Consider the following 17,137-nt stretch of genomic DNA (forward strand, 5'->3'; position numbering starts at 1 on the left):
CACGACCGACGCCCCGAAATGGCAACAGTGATGCTTTGAACACGGCCACAGATGACAACACATGACAACACACGTTTCAAAAACCAGCCCATTGCACATTCTTGACCATAGTTCCTGACTCTAGTAGTCCTGCGTCCAACCGGAAAGTTTCCTGCGATGAACCAACCGGTCAGACCTGACAGAAGCCTCGACCTGCCCAGTCAGCACTAGTCCAGTGGATCGCCCGGAGCTCCAGACTTAATCCCTGTTATCCGACTCTGATGGTCTGCTTTTTGCGTCCAAGTTCTCCAGTTCGCTCTCGCAACAAGCCCATCTCCATCGCTCAGGACTTTGACAGATTTCATGATTAATATATGCTGGTTCAGAAGACTCTGTCTTGCGTCAGACCTAAATGTTTTCCAACCTCTTCAGCCCTTGGCCTTTGGCACAATCTCTGCGAGTCTACGTTAGGGTCTTATTCTGGTAACGGGCCTCGCAGGCAGGGTCGTGTTACTCAAGTCTTCTGCATCTACGTGAAAACCCCACGGTCGGAACATCGATTACCTCACATTTCCCCAGCTTTGAGACCGTCAGACACAGTTATGCCAGCGACCGGAGCAACGCGGCCCGCGATAATTAGCCGATGCTCATTTACCCGACACATTCGGAGCATGTCCGGACGCCGATCGAGTAACACCACATAAATATGACGCTCTCCGCATCCGTTCCAGCTAGACAATCATAAAGATTACACAAGATGTCCATGACCGTGGCGGACAGCAATCAAGCCCGGGAGGGCTTTCCTCGCCCATTCCCGGACACCCCCAACAACGTGCTCCAGCAGTTTCAGATGGTGGGGAAGGTGGTGGTGGTGACAGGCGCGGCCGATGGAATCGGCTATGCGGTTGCGGAAGCCATGGCTGAGGCGAAGGGCAATGTCGCCTTGTGGTATAACTCGTGAGTCCCGAATCCGACTGCTGATTTCTGTCTGTTTATGGTTCATTAGAAACGATGCTGCTGTTGAAAAAGCCGCGGTCCTTGCGCAGGAGCTCGGAGTAAAGGCGGTGGCATACAAAGTTGACGGTTGGTCTTTGGGGTGTGCCTGCGAAACCAACTAACATGTGCAGTGTCCGATCCGGAGAGAATCCAAGCCGCGTTGACGGATGTGATTCGTGATTTCGGGAAGATTGACGTCTTTGTTGCCAATGCAGGTGGGGGTGTAGAGCTCCGTGAATAGGGCAAAGCTGACTTCTCAGGAATGGCAATCTCGAAGCCCCTCCTCGAGCAGACGTTGGACGAGTATAGAAAGCAGATGTCGGTAAACGGTATGTATTTCCGTTTATAAGTAGTGTGTATAAGCTGACCGGTCAGTGGACGGCGTGGTTTACTGTTCCAAATTCGTCGGGGATATTTTCAAGCACCAGGGCTTCGGAAACTTGATCATCACCTCCAGCATGAGCGCACACATTGTCAACGTGCCGGTCGACCAGCCTGTTTACAATGCGACGAAAGCGTTTGTGACGCACTTTGGCAAGTCGCTTGCGCGCGAGTGGCGGGAGTTCGCGAGAGTGAACATCGTCTCGCCTGGGTTCTTCGACACGAAGATGGGTGCGGGGGCGGACACGCTGCAGGAGGCGTACCGGATGGCGGTGCTGGGTCGCCAGGGGAATGTCAAGGAGATCAAGGGGCTGTATCTCTATCTTGCGAGTGACGCGTCGACGTATATGACGGGAAGTGATTTATTGATTGACGGGGGGTATGTTCTTCCTTAGACCTACAGGGATTGGAGGGGATACATGCTGTAAGATCTGACAAGATACAAGGTGACCATTCATTGGCACTTGATCCCTGCGGGGCTAGTGGATGCTTGAATTGTGTAACCAATACTAGACAGCTTTAATAGTTCTTGACTGAGATCCGATCTGATAAGGCCGGAAGTTCGGTGACCTTTTGCCCTTGGGTGAATTCGGGGATATCGAGTATACATAAGCAACAAGTGCAGGGGTCTGTGTCTGTGTGTCTGTTCGCTGCGGCGGACTCGCCATCTTCCGATCTGACAGCTTCACCTTTCCACCCATCGACAATCCTTCAATCCCTACAAGTCCACCAGCACCATCTCCAATGTCCTCCATGCGCGCGTGTGTATACACCCAGTCCGGCCTCCCTGCGCCTACCCTTCAGGTATCGCATCGCGATCCCGAACTCAGTTTTTATATTTCCAAAGATGTTCATAGGCACGAGTTTCGTTCTTGTATTTTCTCCGGACTGTTTAGATGGTTTTCTTACAGACAATACATGCAGTGGTGAGGCAGGAGGAACAAGTAAGAAGTTGATTTTGATCATTGGGTGGAAAGGCCAAGGGGGACTTTCAATTCCATTCTTCGTCGAGATAGGTGGGAATGCTAGCAGTGGAGTACGTAATATGGAGAAATTTAAGACGGTTCTTGATATACGTATTTGCTGTGCGTGTCGCGACAGTATCCTCTGAGTCTCACTTGAGATTATTTCCCTATACTAACTTTATTGTGGCTACAGCGTATACTATTTAGTTGATTTTGGAGGTCTACACGATCTTTTGTAGAGTTACTAGGGCTTGTACGATCCTCGATATGAGAAATAGATAGAGTAAAATATAGTAGAGTACTATACTTGGCCCAGCGTGACCACGAGGGAGGTTCAAATAGTGAGCAAAGACGTTTTTAGCACTAGATTCAGGCTGTAGTTGTTGGTATATATACCTTGACCTTGGACGGATTCCGAGTCACCCGAAGGCCAGGCTCTCCTTTGGATAGATAGAATAAAAGCAGGCAGTCAGTACCGCATTATGCCTGTTGCTTCGTAGTAATATTCTATTCATTGACAAACAAAAACATACAACAGAAGGGATTCGCTGGTGGTCACCCACCCAACTACTAACCTCCCGGCGTGTGGCTTGAGAACGGCTGAGCGGACGGGAAGCCCTATTTTCCACACCCTGTGGTCGTATGTATTGGCTTCTTGCTTGGGGGGATATACATGCAATAACAATCTAAGGGAGGGGGTGTCAATTGCGACCCCGTCGTCTCCCGAACAGGTCCAGGATGGCAGCCGGTGCCGATGTCCCGGGATGGATAGCACAAGTGCCATCACCACAGATTTCAAGTTGCCTACAAACCCTCCCACAAAAGTACAAGTAGTAGACACAACATTCTCCCAGTGACCCCCGTCCTCCTGCACAGAGCTGGCCGTCGAGAAGACAAATCCAAAGATATAGTACTTTCGTGAAAGCCGCACCAGCTGACTGGCGCCTTCTCCTCATCACCCACCTCAAGTCGACGCTTCACTCTTCTGGATATGGAACCCCTGGACCCACTTGTGGATCATCGGCTTCAGGCTGGGGATGCTCGCCGCAATGATTCCCAGCGCCAGCTCCACCCCGGAGCAGATGGCGACACTCACGTTATCCCAGCTTCGATCCGAACCCGTGTATAATTGGACAATATAAACCATCCGAACGATGCTGGCGATGCAGGCACTTTTTTTTTGTTTTCGCGTGCGACTTGGTGGTTAGTGGTGGGTGTGTTTGGGGAAAATATATATGCTGATGGGGGCCAGGAAACTCACAGAGCACCGAGGGAGAGCACCCCCGTCAGGACAATTTTTTTGCGTCGCGTGGTTTGCAGTCCTATACAATGCAGAACTGTCAGTTCACATGGCGTACTAGGTCCGACGGCTTTGGGATTAGTGAGGAAAAAAGGACAAACCCTGGATCGTTGGAATGGGCAACACCAGAACCCATATGTCGGTCACCAAGTACAAGGTCCCGATTGCGGACCAGTAGGCGACAGTGTTGATGCACGAGTAGTGCTCGTATTTCTGGGCGTTGTAGACGGCGTCGACCGGAGAGCATTGGAAGATGGTCGTCAGGAAGAGGGCGGTGCTCATGGCGGAGATGACGGCGATGGTCATGAGGGTGATCAGGTGGAGGTTGGGGAAGAGGCGGAGGTAGAGCAGACAGATCGAGATCTTGATGCAGCCGCTGGCGATGACATAGACGATATGGGTGATGAATCGGAGCTGTGGTACAAGTTAGTTTGGGAGATGATGATGATGATGATGATGATGATGATGATGATGATGATGATGATGTATACCTTGGCTGCGGCCAGCGCATCGTTGGGGTCCAAGTCCCATGTGTGCTTGCCTGCGCCGTACATGACCCCTGTGTTGATGTCAATACCTCCAGCTGTACGCTATCTGTGAGATTCTTACCTATGCCGGACAGCACTACCAATAAATTGGTGAGCACTGTCGCGAACACGATCATAGCATCATCGAGGCCAAGTTTCTTGAGGATGTACCCGCGGGAGATGACTCGAAGCACCACGAAGACCGTGGCGATGGCGGCGAAGGTGCCATTGATAATCAGCAGCGAAGGTCCTCGATTTTCGACCTGTTCTCGATGAGCGCTCTGAAGGTTGTGGATGGGGCCAGGAATCTACCATTGGATTGTAGCGAGAGAGCGATGGTGATGGGATTCATCTGGAGTGTTTACAGTACCTTCAGCGGTAACGGACGGGAATTCCTTATATGGTCCCGACAGTCTGGGACTGGATGGAGGGAACGTGAACAAAGAATGACCGGGATCCATATTGTCGATACGATCGGCTGGAGGCGGATTGCAGCGGTTCGCCTGTTAGAATGAGGGAAATCAGCCACATGATCTTCCACGCACCTGAGACCATTTCCACGCAGCTTGTCTCGTTACTTGGCGACCACTCACCCGCAAAACTGCAGCTGGATGCTTTAACCTGGAAGTTCAACAAAGAGAGTTATCGAATTATCACTCCGCGATCAAGTGTCCGCTGAAGCACGTGATGTGGCAAGCCTGCGTTGACGATGCGTGGTGTTTGCGAGTGCGTGGAAGTATGCCGTTGGCTCAAGCCAGTGGCAGTCATCCCCAACCCTAAACAAAGAAGTTGGCAGTACTGCTACTTTTGATCAGTGCATTTGAAGAAACCAACTATACGCGTGCGTCATTGTCCAATGGCCGGGGTTTGTTTACCTCGCCCATTCGTTTCTTTTCTCCAGCTTGTATCTGGCCATGCCCACCAGCACACTCCTATAGACTACATCATCGATATAGCCTCCACAGTATCCCCCCCTCCTCGGGAAAGGCGCATTGACAGCAGCAGACCCCCGATCCAGCATGGCACCTATACACGAGCAATAAGCTAGCATGTCCAAGCAGAGGATAAAGCCCTGATGAGGGGTAGGAACCAGCTACCGTTCATCGCTGGCCGTGTGGAGCTAATGAGTCCCGAGTATAGGGCTGAGCCAGAGCAAGACATGGAGAAGCACAAGGCCGACCCTGGGTCCTCCTACGAGTGAAAGGTCACCATCAGGACAAACAATGGAAAAGTGAATGCCGACACCCGCGACCCAACGTTGACCCTCCACACCAAATCTGCAGTGCCTGCAGCGTCCTTGAATTTGGTACAAGTATATTCCGCTCATATTCTTGCACAATCCAGGATAAGGATCATCAATAGTTGTAGCTGCCGCTGTGGTATGAATAGCGCTGGCTTTGCAGACAGATCGCAGAAGGGTCTGGGTGGGTAAATGGGTATGGTAGATCCAGGGTAGCGTCGAGGATACCTACCAATATGTCATTTAGGGAGTGTGAAGGAGTGCGGCCTAGGGGCTGAAGGAGGTTTGCAGATTTTGTGTATGTAGCCCTTTTGTGGGTGGAGATGCTCGATGGGCAGGATGGCCTTGGTTGATTTACCTACATTTACAGCCGATGATGTGCAGTCATTGATCTTGGCTTATGTGCAGTTCCCACACTCAATATATTATCATTGACGATAATTCACTTACAGTAGTGCGAACACAAGAGTTTAGTGGAAGTGCCCGAAACGTACTAGCGAGGTAGAGACAGCTGTACAGCTCGGAGATCGGACATAGCGGAAATACCCGTCAGCGTCAGCCCCAAGTGTCAGCATTGCACTAAACAGCACTAATGGCACTACCGAACCTACTGCGAAACAGACGAGCAGACCAGTCACTCCCCATCACATCATCTAGCATTCCCGTACAGTAAGCACCAGCCCTAACTCCGCAACCACAAGCTATAAGAACCTCCCACCCTCCCTGCCCTCACACTCCCAAACCAAACCAAACCAAACCAAACAGCACAGAACAAAATGCACCTAATCCTCACCGGCGCAACAGGGCTTATTGGCTCCGCCGCCCTGGACGCCATGCTCCGCACGCCGGAAATCACGCGAATCTCGATCCTCAGCCGCCGGCCGGTGCGCATGGCCGAGGAGGCGGGCGACCCGCGCGTGCAGGTCCTGCTGCACCAGGACTTTGGGGTGTATGGGCCGGAAACACTGACGAAGTTGGCGGGGGCGACGGGGTGTGTGTGGGCGTTAGGGGTGAGTCAGAACGCGGTTACGGAGGGGTATGTCTGCATCTCTTTTTTTATAGAGTTAGATCTGTTAGTCGGGGGTGGTTACTTATGCTGATTAGGGAGTATAAGCGCATCACACGGGATTACGCACTTGCTGCCGCAGAGGCGTTTGCGGGGCTCCCATCTGCTCAACAACCCCCACAGGAGTTGGTGTCGGTGACTGCGTCGCAGACAGCACCCTCAACAACACCAACAAAAGGACACGCTCCCTTCAACTTCGTTTTCGTCTCCGGGGCCGGCGCGAGCACCACCCCGAACCCAGGCCCCTTTGTCCCGCTCTACGGTCGGGTGAAAGGCGCTACTGAACGCGATCTCTCCCAGCTCATGCAGCGCACCCCCGCCCTACAGGCGGTGTCTGTGCGGCCCGCGGTCGTGGGACCCGCAGGGCACACGGCGATCCTGCCCTACGTCCCCACTGTCCCGGGGTATGTGGACTGCGTGCGGCGGTGGGGCCCACGATGGGGGCAGTGGGCGCCGGGCTGGTGGACGCCGACCCGGGAGTTGGGGGGGTTGGTGACGCAGTTGGCGATGGGGCGGGTGGAGATGGAGAGGATACGGGGGGTACCGAGGGGGGTGGAGTTTGTGGGGGGGATGGCTGTTTTGGAGAATGAGGGGATGAGGGCTATAGGGGGCTGGAAGTAACATGTTTTTTCTGCAAGCTGAAAGCAAATATCCATGTTCTGTGTACTATAGGGCTGAGTTTAACTAGGAAGCTGAAAGAAAAGGGGGGTCCGGGGGTTCTCCCCCGGAACGTTTTATATTACTGGACTTAGGATGTAGTTTACCAGGAAGCTGAAAGGAAAGGGGGGTTCGGGGGTTCTCCCCCGGAACACTTCATATCCCTGGACTTAGGATGTAGTTTACCAGGAAGCTGAAAGAAAGGGGGGTCCGGGGGTTCTCCCCCGGGATATTCTATACTTTTGGTTATAGGGTTCTGCGAGGTACTCCGGAGTGGTGTATAGGATGTGCTCAAGGCTTCAGGGGAGTTGTGTTTATGCATCTATGTACAATCTATTTCTATCTAGTCTATAGTACTATTCTATGCATCTACCAAATAGCAGCGACCAGCGCATCCAGCGCCGAACTCTGCGTCGACGCATTCACGCCCGCAGCCGTGACCGGGCCCGACCAGTCGACCCCGAACCCATTGGCATCGGTGCGATCATTCGCCCACAGACTCGCCGCCGACGCATTGATCACGCGGGCGTAGGTCTCGTTCGGCGCGACCCCCTGCAACCACTTCAGATTGCGCACGAAAATCCCCTTGAACTGCGTCTCGTTGCTGTCGCACGCGTCCGGCTCGCACGACTCATGCACGACCCCCTCCGCGTCTGTCAGCGCCGCAATCGCCCCCTGCGCGATCTTGCCAGCCGCTTCCAGGTAGGTGGAGTTCGCCGGACTGCCCGCGGCGCGGTGCAGCTCGACCAGCGCCCCGAGGATGACGCCCTGGTTGTACGACCACACGGTCATGCCGTTGTTCGTGCAGGCGGTGGTCAGCCCGTCGTTGATCGTGTGGTCGTCGTTGATCAGCCCGGAGGCCTCGAACCACGCCCACTGTCGCTTCGCCCAGTCGAGGTAATACTCGCTGTCGGCGGCGCGGTTGGCCAGCTGCGCCCCGAGCGCCAGGAACAGCTCGTTGGGGATGGCGCCGACGTAGACGTGGGTGTAGTCGGAGTCGATGCCGCCGTTGCCGCAGAGGGAGGGCCATGCGCGGCTCTATCAGGGCATTAACACCTATCCTGGAACCATGCAACAATTGAAAAGCAACTTACAAGATGATAAAACACCCCCTCGGCCAAATCCAAATAATCACTCACGCCCGTGACGTCGTAGGCCGCCACCCAGGCCAGCCCCCACCACATATCATCATCATAACTCCCGTCCAGCCACAACGAGGCGTTGGCCGCGCCTGTCGGCTGGCCGGGGATCGTGTAGGCGGTGCCGTTGGCGGCGGTGTAGTCAGCGTCGATCCCGCGTGCCGGGTACGGGTTCGTGTTGGTTGCCACGCGGAAGGTGTTCTCGAACACGCCGACGGCGGTCTCGTTGATGGTCTCGTTCTTCAGCGAGAGGTCCGCCATTGTGGTCAGGCAGTTGGCGCCGTTCCACCAGCCGCAGGTGTTCCAGATGCCAGTCGTGGGATTGTAGTAGGTTTGCAGCGTGGTAGCGGCCGCGTAGGCGTGGTCCATGGCGGTGGTATTTGTGGCGCTGGCGCCAGAGAGGAGGGTGAGAGTGAGAGTGATTATTGGTGTTAGGGAATGCATTTTGCGAGATTACCAGAAGGAAACGAGCAGGAGGGAAGGAGAAAAAGAAAGACGTGAATGAATGCATGAACCAAACCCCCAGGAGACCTCCTTTTATCTATCACCCAGAAAAAGCGCAAGGCAAGATCCATCACATTCTGCATCGACTCCACCAGGAAAATTCTACGTATGCAGACCCCATCCAAAGATCACATTGACCGATCACAGCGCCTTTCCATGGTCAGTTGCAGTCTGCAAGGACGCACAAAAAAAAGCGGTAAATCGCCCCGACTCGTGCCTTGTCAGGCACCAGGCACTCAGCACGCCTGTTCCTTGCATTAGCCCAGGCATGAGCGGCAGCTGAGAGGCTGGGACTGGCCAGGAACCTGACCGAACTTTTGGACAAGCATCTATGGTTCGGTCTGCGAAAAATTTGGGCAATTCGTCAGTTCCTGGTGCCCAGTCGTCGGCCCTGGATGGGTTTATGGTTCTTCAAAGTTAATTGGGAGAATTGTTCAGTGTCTGGTTCCGAGGGTGAAGTTTCTTCCCGCGTTGTCCAGGGCATTGTCTTGGGTCGATGCAGATAGCAACGACCAGGTTGGGCCAACATTGAAGAAGCGACTGAGGCGTGACTGGGTCGGTGTGTGCATACCGTGTACTCTGCAGGCTCTGTTGACAGGTCTTCAGTGACTTCATGTGTCATGGTTGGCCGGTGGACTGCCTTGAAACAACAATTCTGGGGGCGGGGATTCAGGGGTGCCGAATGCCGATGGCGTAATCGGACTATCATTTCTCCGCCGAGGCATGCTACCGCTGACTAACAGGGGATAGAAAATCCGCGTCATCTCATGGTGCAGTAAAACTACGGAGTACTCGGGAGTGAATAGTGATTTATCATCTTCTATCCTACCTCCTCTCTTGTATCAAGTCAGTAGTGCTGAAAGAATCCTTCGTGCTGTCGAGCCAAGGCTCCACCTGATCCGACCGACTGCCGATCACGACCAGCCATCCGACTTCTGTTCTTCGGGGTCACCTGCGGTCGCTCATGTTCACATTCTACTACGGCAGCTCCAGCTCGCAGACGGACAGGAATGATCTCGCCCTCACGGTTGATAATTACATTATCCTAATCCTGCTGTTGGAACCCAATGATTGCAAATACTAAGAGATTAGTCGTCTCGGACCGCGGGTGGCGGAACGGCAAAGCCCTAAGCGCACCCGTCGCGTCATGCACTTCTATTGGCTGCGATAGGCAAACCAGAACTTAGTAATAGTTAGTTCGGAATAGTTAATGTTAATTTCTACCGTTGATGGTTAACGTCTCGCAGGGGATCAACGAACGTCAAGTAGGAATCTCTAGAGCGGATAAAGGACTCCGCTTGAGGTTATAACACCCGTAACAGGTTAAGCAGCAGCAGCAGCAGCAGTGGCCCTCAGTCTCGGTTGCCGGTCTCGGAAGGGTGCTGAGTGGGTACTGTGGAACAGAACACTGCAAGGGCCGATAAGGCGCTCGGGGTTCTCCAATTCCACATTCTGTGGATTCCCCTCGCTGTCTCCCCTCACCAACGATAGATACCCTGCCGGACTAACGGAGAACCCCCCACCAAAACCGCCTCAGCGTCCTCCCCCCTTGACATCCGCGCTTGCCCTCCAAACTCCCCAACCCGATACCTGGTGACAGATCGATCAATAGATATCCTCCTGTTGATACTGCTCAACAAATATGGAGCATGGCAGAACATCTACCCTCCAGGAAACAGAACTGACTGTCTGGGACACCCGGTCCCCCTCACAGCGTCCGACATACTCCCTCTCCATAATTAACCCACCCACCAAACACGTCGACCTGGACCGTTCTGCCAGGAGTAGCAGACCCCACTACCGCCACCCGCCCCTCTCGAAATCGACGACTGGATGGATGCAAGCAGACCCGACGACCAGGCAAAGTCACTACCAGGATTTGCGGCGATCGTGCGCGGAGGGCAATGACACTAAATGCTGAGCTGCGCTGCCGGGAGGCCACCTTAATTTATACGATCTTCTTCGTATAGCTTATCTGCATGTGCTCCTCAATGTTCTTGTACCTGCTTCTAATCTAGCCAATCCTTCCGAAGATCGTCCCAGTAGAAGTGCCTTAATAGCGAGGAATCGTTCAGGCCGAGCACCGTGCCCGACGGCGGACTAGCTCCGCACGACCATGACTGATGCATTAGCTGGTTCAAGCTTTTTTCCTTAAAGTTTAAGGTTTATCCTTTGCTTAACGTGCCGTAGCCGCTGATTGCTTAGTGTGCATAGCGCCAGCTTAGTACTCTCTCAACCCTGTCAGCTCGAAGCCTGACTGCGCCTGTCGGAACCATTGCTCTCGGCTGCCTTGAGTCTAGAATCCTAAGCACCCAGGATAGTGTTAGTTGATTTTCTTTTGATCACTTCTACTTCACAAGATACAGACAAGAGGCAGACATATCACCAATGCACTAACCATCCCACCACTCCTATTTACACGACCCGAGAAAGCGAAGCACCATGGACGATACACCAGCCACTCAGTCCACCCGTTAAGTTGTCGATAGTGGAACAATACTCCGAGAATCTGGCAAGCGAGGCTTGTCTCGCTGGTTCCGTCTCGTAAAGTAACAGTTTATGCTCTATTTGCGCTACTTTGAGCAATTCTTGGGTGGGACGACATACTGGACACGAATCATCCGCATCCTAAATCCCAAGGGTCAAAGCAAGCCCTCTGCTCTCATTGAGCGTAAGATTCTCATTGGCATGCTGATCTCGAGTACACTGCACCTTCTTAGATCCGAGTCTATCAATTTGAGGTACAAATATAACTCCTTTTCCTAGACGCGACCAAAGAATCCAAGGTCTCAGTCCGGTTGAACCATTGACCTGATCACCATCCACCGTCCAGAAAAACCCACACCGAACCTGCATATAAGTCGTTCACCGCGATAGAAGCGCGCCAATCCACCCGCTCTTTGCGCTGTCTTACTGCATACCTCCAAAGCACCACAGAACGGCGGGCGTCCGGCTCGAAGTTAGTCTTCGGATACGTACCTTGATCACCGTCTGAGGAGAGGAAGCCGCTGTGCCCTGCTTAGCTGGCCAAACATAACCTCATCTCCTGTTGCGGCGGCTGCCGTTGCTCATGTCTTGAAGAGTTGGTTCGTCTGTTCCTGTAGAGGCCTGCGTTACTTTTGTCATGGTTGCACCTGTTACGCTCTGTAGACGGTTGAGTTGACGGAGTTGCGCGTAGTTCGAGGTCAATAGATTATGTTCGTTGTTTTTTTGGGGGTGTCAGAAAGGCTGTATGTTGGTTAAGGATTGCGAGGGGGTGTAGTGTCATGTGTAGATCGGGTAGTGACAGGAAACTACCTCTGTTGCATTACTTCCTTGCTCATAACAGCTCAGTAGAACATCCAAGTCCATCTGGAGACTTTTCATCCATCCAGACCCAGTCAGTATATTCCATTATCGCCTAATATAATCACCTCATGTAATCACCAATATTGATATACCTCTATAATGCAACTCCAGCAACTTCAGCAACTCAGCAACTAGCAACTCAGCAACTCACTCCTGCCCCCAATCCAATGCCATCCGATCATTGCTAATCCGATACTCGCGCAACATCCGCAACACATCCTCCGTTTTCCTCGCCTCGGCCAGGATCTTCGCATTCTCCGCGCTCACAAACCCCTGCTGCACCGCCGTCTGCACCCACTGCAGCACCCCGTCCCAGTACCCGTTGATATTCAGCAACACCACCCCCGCCTTGTGGATCCCCAGCTGATTCCACGTCGTCACCTCCATCAGCTCCTCCATCGTCCCGAACCCGCCCGCCAGCGCCACGAACCCGCTCCCGGGCCCGCCCTCCAGCACCTTCTGCGCCATCAGTCGCTTGCGCGTATGCATGTCCGGCACGATCGTCACCGTGCCGTACTCAGTTTCCTCAATCGAGTCGCCGCCGGCGCTCGTCCGCTCGGGCGCTTTGCCGGCAGCTGGGTCGGGCGTCTGATTAGACGAGGAGGCCGGCGTCGCAGGCGTCTTGTAGCCCTCTTCCACCTCCACCAGCGCGCGCGGGATGATCCCGTGCACGGCTTTCGGGCCCGACAAGGCCACGAGGGTCCGCGATAGTTCCCCCATGATGCCCACGGTACCGCCGCCGTAGACGAGCTGGACGTTGTGGGCGTGGAATTGTTGGGCTAGCGAGCGGGCGGCTTCGAGGTGGGCGGGCGAGTTGCCGGGTTGGGAGCCGCAGCTATGTACAGTGGTGAGTGCGTTAGTGGGGTTTTGAAGGCCGTATGTGGTGGGGGTTCTCAAGGTCCTTCGGGGGAGAGATCGGCGGAGGGCAGGACACTTACAAGACGCAGACGACCGTCTGCTTGGGAGATGAAGTGGTCATTGTGCGTGTAGCTCCAATGTGAATTGTGCGCGTTGCGTGGACTGTGAAGGAAAGTGACACTTGTGGTTTAGTTGGTCAGTTGGTGGTAGTGGTGGTTGACGTAAGGTGGTGTTCGGTCGGCAGCGTGGCGGGGTAATTCCTGCCTGAGTTACCCCGGCGGGGGCCTGAGGCTGCCACATTCAGATGGTCCGCAGCATCGGTTCAGGTGGGGGGCCCAGGGTGGAGAGCTGTGTCGCAGGTGTGCTATCATCTTGAGCTAAATATGAGCCTAGAAGCATTGGACTATCGAGTACTAGTGTTTTGCTTTGTGTGTTCCAGGGTTGTGCGATTCGAATGGGCTGGAGCAGTGGTCAAGGTTGTGTAGGGTTGGGACATGTGCAACTCACAAAGTAAGTTGTACTATGATTTGGAGTCATGGAACAGAGTCTGCAGGTTTTCGATCAATCGAATTTATTAGAAAATTGTATTGAAATAATGGTGGTTATCGATTCCCTGATTGACATTCGAAGAGAATATATATCTGACTCCGCACACTGGTTACTATGCTGAATCATACCAGTGACGGTGGAATAAGGTGGCAAAGACTGCCAGTGATTATCATTGAAGAGGTCACACGGGGTGTGTATCAATTCAATCTACATTCATCCTTGCTGACTCGAAGTTATCATCAATATGCCCAGGCTCATCTTCTGAATTCCACCGTGGACAGCTCTGTTGCGCTTCAAGCAACCCGGAGGATTATTGTTCCGGCGGCTGCAAACAGCCTAAACTTGACACTCTGGTGCCACTCCATCATCGGCCACTTTCCCTCCTTGTAGCGGGATGCTTGTTTCGAGGCCCAAACAAAAATCCACTTGCATCCCGATCTTTCCCAGCAGCAGAGATAGCCGATAAACAGATAGAAGATCACTCCCAGTCAATGTCCGCAGTTTACGTACATTCCCGACCAGTCACCCGCTCTGGAACTACTGCAGCAGATAAGCAGCAAAGCTTGGCAGGCTGTCGCCTCCTGATGGGGCGACCGGTGAGAGTCCACTGCACCGAGCGGCGAGTGCAACCCTAGTATCAGCCGCTAACGGCCACCAAATTACGTACAAAAAATAAGCATTTGCCGCTAGTCTCCCAGCCAATCCTTCGACCAGCCTGCGCGGCGCCACCGAGCCAATTCTCACTACCGTGCAGATTGCCTGTTCGAGGGAGGTGGCGTCGCATTGTTGCAGTGGTCTGGCCGGGTTGGCATAGGCTGCGGCGTCCAACGGACTCCGCTGCATGTTTCTACATGTTGCAGATTTCTGGGCTGTGCTGAGAGCTGAGTACTGTCCACAGTAGTTACTGTAGTGAGGTGGACGATGCAAGGGCGGAGGCCCCCTCACGTGCCCTTCATGTCATCCTAACGGCGACCCCCGGGACCCCAGGATGCAACTACTAACTCCCGACCGGCAATTTAGCGAGCTGGATCTGATGGGGAACCACGCGGAAAGAGGAGCAGCTAAGCGATACAACGACTGCGCGGGCAAATCATGGGAGACAGAAACTGTAATTATGGATCCGGCTTTGCGAACAGACTCCGGGATGCACCTGGCAAAGCTGCCACTGGGGGGCTCTGGCCTCATCCCGCCGCTGTGCAGGTAAGTTTTTCTTGCCCCGCCCGGTGGAACCCGCTTCCGCCCCCGACGCGGTATTGGTTCTAATTGGACCGCAGTGGCCGATGATCGGCTTGGTGACCAATTCCGTTCACAAACCGTTGGCACAGTTGGGCGATTGCTTGTTCTCGGCCCCGGGCCGATTGCTCGTGCCTGGAACATCCATACAAATTCCCCCACTGCATCTTCCCCAGGTCTTTCGGCATGTCAATCCACTGCCCCAGGGATTTTTTCCGGAATCTTCTTTATAACCAGCCTCTTCCCCTGCTCACCTGCTTCACTTCTCCTTCTGTTTCTCCTCCATCCTTCCTGCCACTCCCTCGCCTCGACGATAACTCGTCCCCCTTCGTCTCACTCGCCGGTTCCTCTCACCTGCACTCACCACCTCACAAGATGGAGACTGTCGTCCAGGGAACCCCCCCTCCCTACGCTACCGATCGGATCGACGATAAGAAGGATGCTTCCGCCGATCTGGAGAACTACAAGCCTGGCTTCGAGGAAGCCGATGCCTTCGGTAACGAGGAGCTGGCCGAAATCAAGTACAAGACTCTGAAGTGGTGGCAATGTGGTTTGCGTAAGTACATCCTGACGAGATTCCTCGTTTCTCCACTAACGTTTCAGTTATGATCTGCGAGTCCGTGTCTTTGGGTGTGCTTTCTCTGCCCGCAGCAGTGGCTTCTCTGGGTCTCGTCCCGTAAGTTCAACTTGTCTCGAACTCGATCGACAACGACCTGGTCTAACGTCTCTAGTGCGATCATTCTTATCGTCGGTCTTGGTATCCTGGCCACCTACACCGGCTACAACATCGGTCTCTTTCGTGAGCGTTATCCTCACATCCAGAACCTGGCTGATGCCGGCGAAATCCTCCTGGGTCCCTTCGGCCGCGAACTGTTTGGCTTGGGCCAGTTTCTGTTCTGCATCTTCGTCATGGGCAGCCATCTCTTGACCTTCCGCGTCATGATGAACACTATCACCGACCACGCCACGTGCTCGATTGTCTTCAGTGTCATTGGCATGGTGATCTCTATGGTGCTTTCGATTCCTCGTACCATGAAGGGCATGACCTGGATCTCTTTCTTCTGTGAGTAACCCATCGGATCTCGCTCCGGACGTTGGAACTAATTTATTGCAGCGTTCCTGAGTATCTTCAGCGCTGTCATGATTACGATGATCGGCGTCGGTGTTCAAGAGCACCCCGGCCGCATCATCGAGGCTACTGTCGACACCTCTCTCTACAAGGCCTTCAGCGCCGTCTCCAACATCGTCTTCGCTTACTGCGCGCACGTGGCCTTTTTCGGCCTGATCGCGGAGATGGAGAAGCCCAAGGAGTTCAAGAAGTCGCTGTTCATGCTCCAGGGCTTTGAGATCTGCCTGTACACCACTGCGGCTATTGTGGTCTACTACTATGTCGGCAAGGACGTTCAGTCGCCTGCCCTGAGCTCGGCTGGTCCTCTTCTGAAGAAGGTCGCCTACGGCATTGCCATCCCTACTATCGTTGGTGCTGGAGTCGTGAACGGCCACATCGGTCTGAAGTACATCTACTTCCGCACCTGCCACAAGTCCGACCTCATCCACAGCCGCGGCTGGCGCTCGGTCTCCATCTGGATCGGTCTTGGTCTTGGCTGCTGGATTGTGGCCTGGATCATTGCCGAGGCCATCCCTGTGTTCAGCGACCTGAACGGCTTGATTGTAAGTTGCTTGTTCTGTATCTTCTCGTGCATCGCTAACATTCCCTAGAGCGCTTTGTTCGCTAGTTGGTTCAGCTACGGTCTCAGCGGTATTTACTGGATCCACCTCAACTGGGGCCAGTGCTTTTCCAGCCCCAAGAAGATTGCCCTCACCGTCCTCAACGTTGGCATTGCGCTATTTGGTCTGATCCTGTGTGTGTTGGGTCTGTACGCCTCGGGCACCGCCATCCACGATGACGCCAACAGCAACAGCTTCACCTGTGCCAACACTGACAGCTAATCGCCATCAATCTATCCTTACGAACGAGACGATTTCGGTGACTCCGATGCATACGACACGTTGGATCTGGTGGTCGGATTTTTTTTTTACTTAGGTTTATGTTAATGTTTTCTACTACGCGACGCATGTCTTCGGCAGCAGCTGGACTCCGCTAGCCAGGGCTTCTCCACAGCGAGCGTTCTTTGCATGAGTGCGGCGGCATCATGATATCACTATCCACGGCATAATCGGCGTTCGGGGTCCTGATTTGAATGAGAGTTTCCCAAGTTACCTGATTCCCTTGATTTTCTTCCGTAGTCGCGGTAGTTACGTAACTATTCGTAAGGTGCAGTCCTCCGCCCTCGGCCCTCGGATCCCGCAGGACGCAGGGTTACATCGGGGGTGGATTCTGGGGAAGTCGGCGCGTCATGGCTTTTTGCCATCGTATGACATGGAGTTGCGGGGA

General features: G+C 53.8%; 6 protein-coding genes across 6 annotated transcripts; 3 read left to right on the plus strand and 3 right to left on the minus strand.

Moving 5' to 3' along the window:
- Positions 1-736: 736 nt before the first annotated feature.
- On the plus strand, positions 737-1,921 carry BP01DRAFT_416344 (short-chain dehydrogenase; the record flags this gene model as incomplete). The annotated part of the gene is made up of 5 exons (XM_025579192.1): positions 737-936; positions 986-1,062; positions 1,107-1,190; positions 1,236-1,304; positions 1,351-1,921. The coding sequence occupies 5 exons, from the start codon at positions 737-739 to the stop codon at positions 1,749-1,751; spliced, it is 831 nt and encodes a 276-aa protein (XP_025430664.1). The 3' UTR covers positions 1,752-1,921.
- Positions 1,922-3,285: 1,364 nt separating this feature from the next.
- Positions 3,286-4,485, minus strand: BP01DRAFT_341929 (uncharacterized protein; the record flags this gene model as incomplete). Its single annotated transcript, XM_025573468.1, has 6 exons — positions 4,461-4,485; positions 4,231-4,411; positions 4,113-4,180; positions 3,723-4,035; positions 3,583-3,643; positions 3,286-3,493 (listed from the first exon to the last, which is right to left on the minus strand). Exons 1-6 carry the CDS (start codon positions 4,461-4,463, stop codon positions 3,286-3,288), a joined length of 834 nt encoding a protein of 277 aa, XP_025430665.1. The 5' UTR covers positions 4,464-4,485.
- A 1,572-nt stretch (positions 4,486-6,057) lies between these two features.
- BP01DRAFT_341933 (putative nucleoside-diphosphate-sugar epimerases) lies at positions 6,058-7,075 on the plus strand (the record flags this gene model as incomplete). The annotated part of the gene is made up of 2 exons (XM_025573469.1): positions 6,058-6,424; positions 6,493-7,075. Exons 1-2 carry the CDS (start codon positions 6,165-6,167, stop codon positions 7,073-7,075), a joined length of 843 nt encoding a protein of 280 aa, XP_025430666.1. The 5' UTR covers positions 6,058-6,164.
- A 384-nt stretch (positions 7,076-7,459) lies between these two features.
- BP01DRAFT_64357 (putative glycosyl hydrolase) lies at positions 7,460-8,906 on the minus strand. Its single transcript, XM_025579996.1, has 2 exons — positions 8,206-8,906; positions 7,460-8,149 (listed from the first exon to the last, which is right to left on the minus strand). Exons 1-2 carry the CDS (start codon positions 8,692-8,694, stop codon positions 7,481-7,483), a joined length of 1,158 nt encoding a protein of 385 aa, XP_025430667.1. The 5' UTR covers positions 8,695-8,906; the 3' UTR covers positions 7,460-7,480.
- A 3,218-nt stretch (positions 8,907-12,124) lies between these two features.
- On the minus strand, positions 12,125-13,553 carry BP01DRAFT_320520 (LOG family protein). The gene is made up of 2 exons (XM_025572698.1): positions 13,041-13,553; positions 12,125-12,937 (listed from the first exon to the last, which is right to left on the minus strand). Exons 1-2 carry the CDS (start codon positions 13,079-13,081, stop codon positions 12,250-12,252), a joined length of 729 nt encoding a protein of 242 aa, XP_025430668.1. The 5' UTR covers positions 13,082-13,553; the 3' UTR covers positions 12,125-12,249.
- Positions 13,554-14,939: 1,386 nt separating this feature from the next.
- BP01DRAFT_320521 (neutral amino acid permease) lies at positions 14,940-16,902 on the plus strand. The gene is made up of 5 exons (XM_025572699.1): positions 14,940-15,298; positions 15,346-15,418; positions 15,474-15,805; positions 15,857-16,413; positions 16,462-16,902. The coding sequence occupies exons 1-5, from the start codon at positions 15,118-15,120 to the stop codon at positions 16,690-16,692; spliced, it is 1,374 nt and encodes a 457-aa protein (XP_025430669.1). The 5' UTR covers positions 14,940-15,117; the 3' UTR covers positions 16,693-16,902.
- The last annotated feature ends 235 nt before the right edge of the window (positions 16,903-17,137 follow it).

This window comes from Aspergillus saccharolyticus (genome assembly GCF_003184585.1).
Source record: "Aspergillus saccharolyticus JOP 1030-1 unplaced genomic scaffold BP01scaffold_18, whole genome shotgun sequence".
In the NCBI taxonomy this organism is placed as follows: Eukaryota; Fungi; Ascomycota; class Eurotiomycetes; order Eurotiales; family Aspergillaceae; genus Aspergillus; species Aspergillus saccharolyticus.

Bases quoted from the DNA above. Each gene is read 5' to 3' on its own strand.
- BP01DRAFT_64357 (XM_025579996.1), bottom strand. From the start codon at position 8,694: ATGCATTCCCTAACACCAATAATCACTCTCACTCTCACCCTCCTCTCT. The intron at 8,150-8,205 runs GTAAGTTGCTTT...ATGCCCTGATAG, and splicing joins AGGGGGTGTTTTATCATCTT to AGCCGCGCATGGCCCTCCCT.
- BP01DRAFT_320520 (XM_025572698.1), bottom strand. From the start codon at position 13,081: ATGACCACTTCATCTCCCAAGCAGACGGTCGTCTGCGTCTT. The intron at 12,938-13,040 runs GTAAGTGTCCTG...CACTGTACATAG, and splicing joins CAGACGGTCGTCTGCGTCTT to CTGCGGCTCCCAACCCGGCA.
- BP01DRAFT_320521 (XM_025572699.1), top strand. From the start codon at position 15,118: ATGGAGACTGTCGTCCAGGGAACCCCCCCTCCCTACGCTACCGATCGG. The intron at 15,299-15,345 runs GTAAGTACATCC...CTAACGTTTCAG, and splicing joins GTGGTGGCAATGTGGTTTGC to TTATGATCTGCGAGTCCGTG. The intron at 16,414-16,461 runs GTAAGTTGCTTG...AACATTCCCTAG, and splicing joins GCGACCTGAACGGCTTGATT to AGCGCTTTGTTCGCTAGTTG.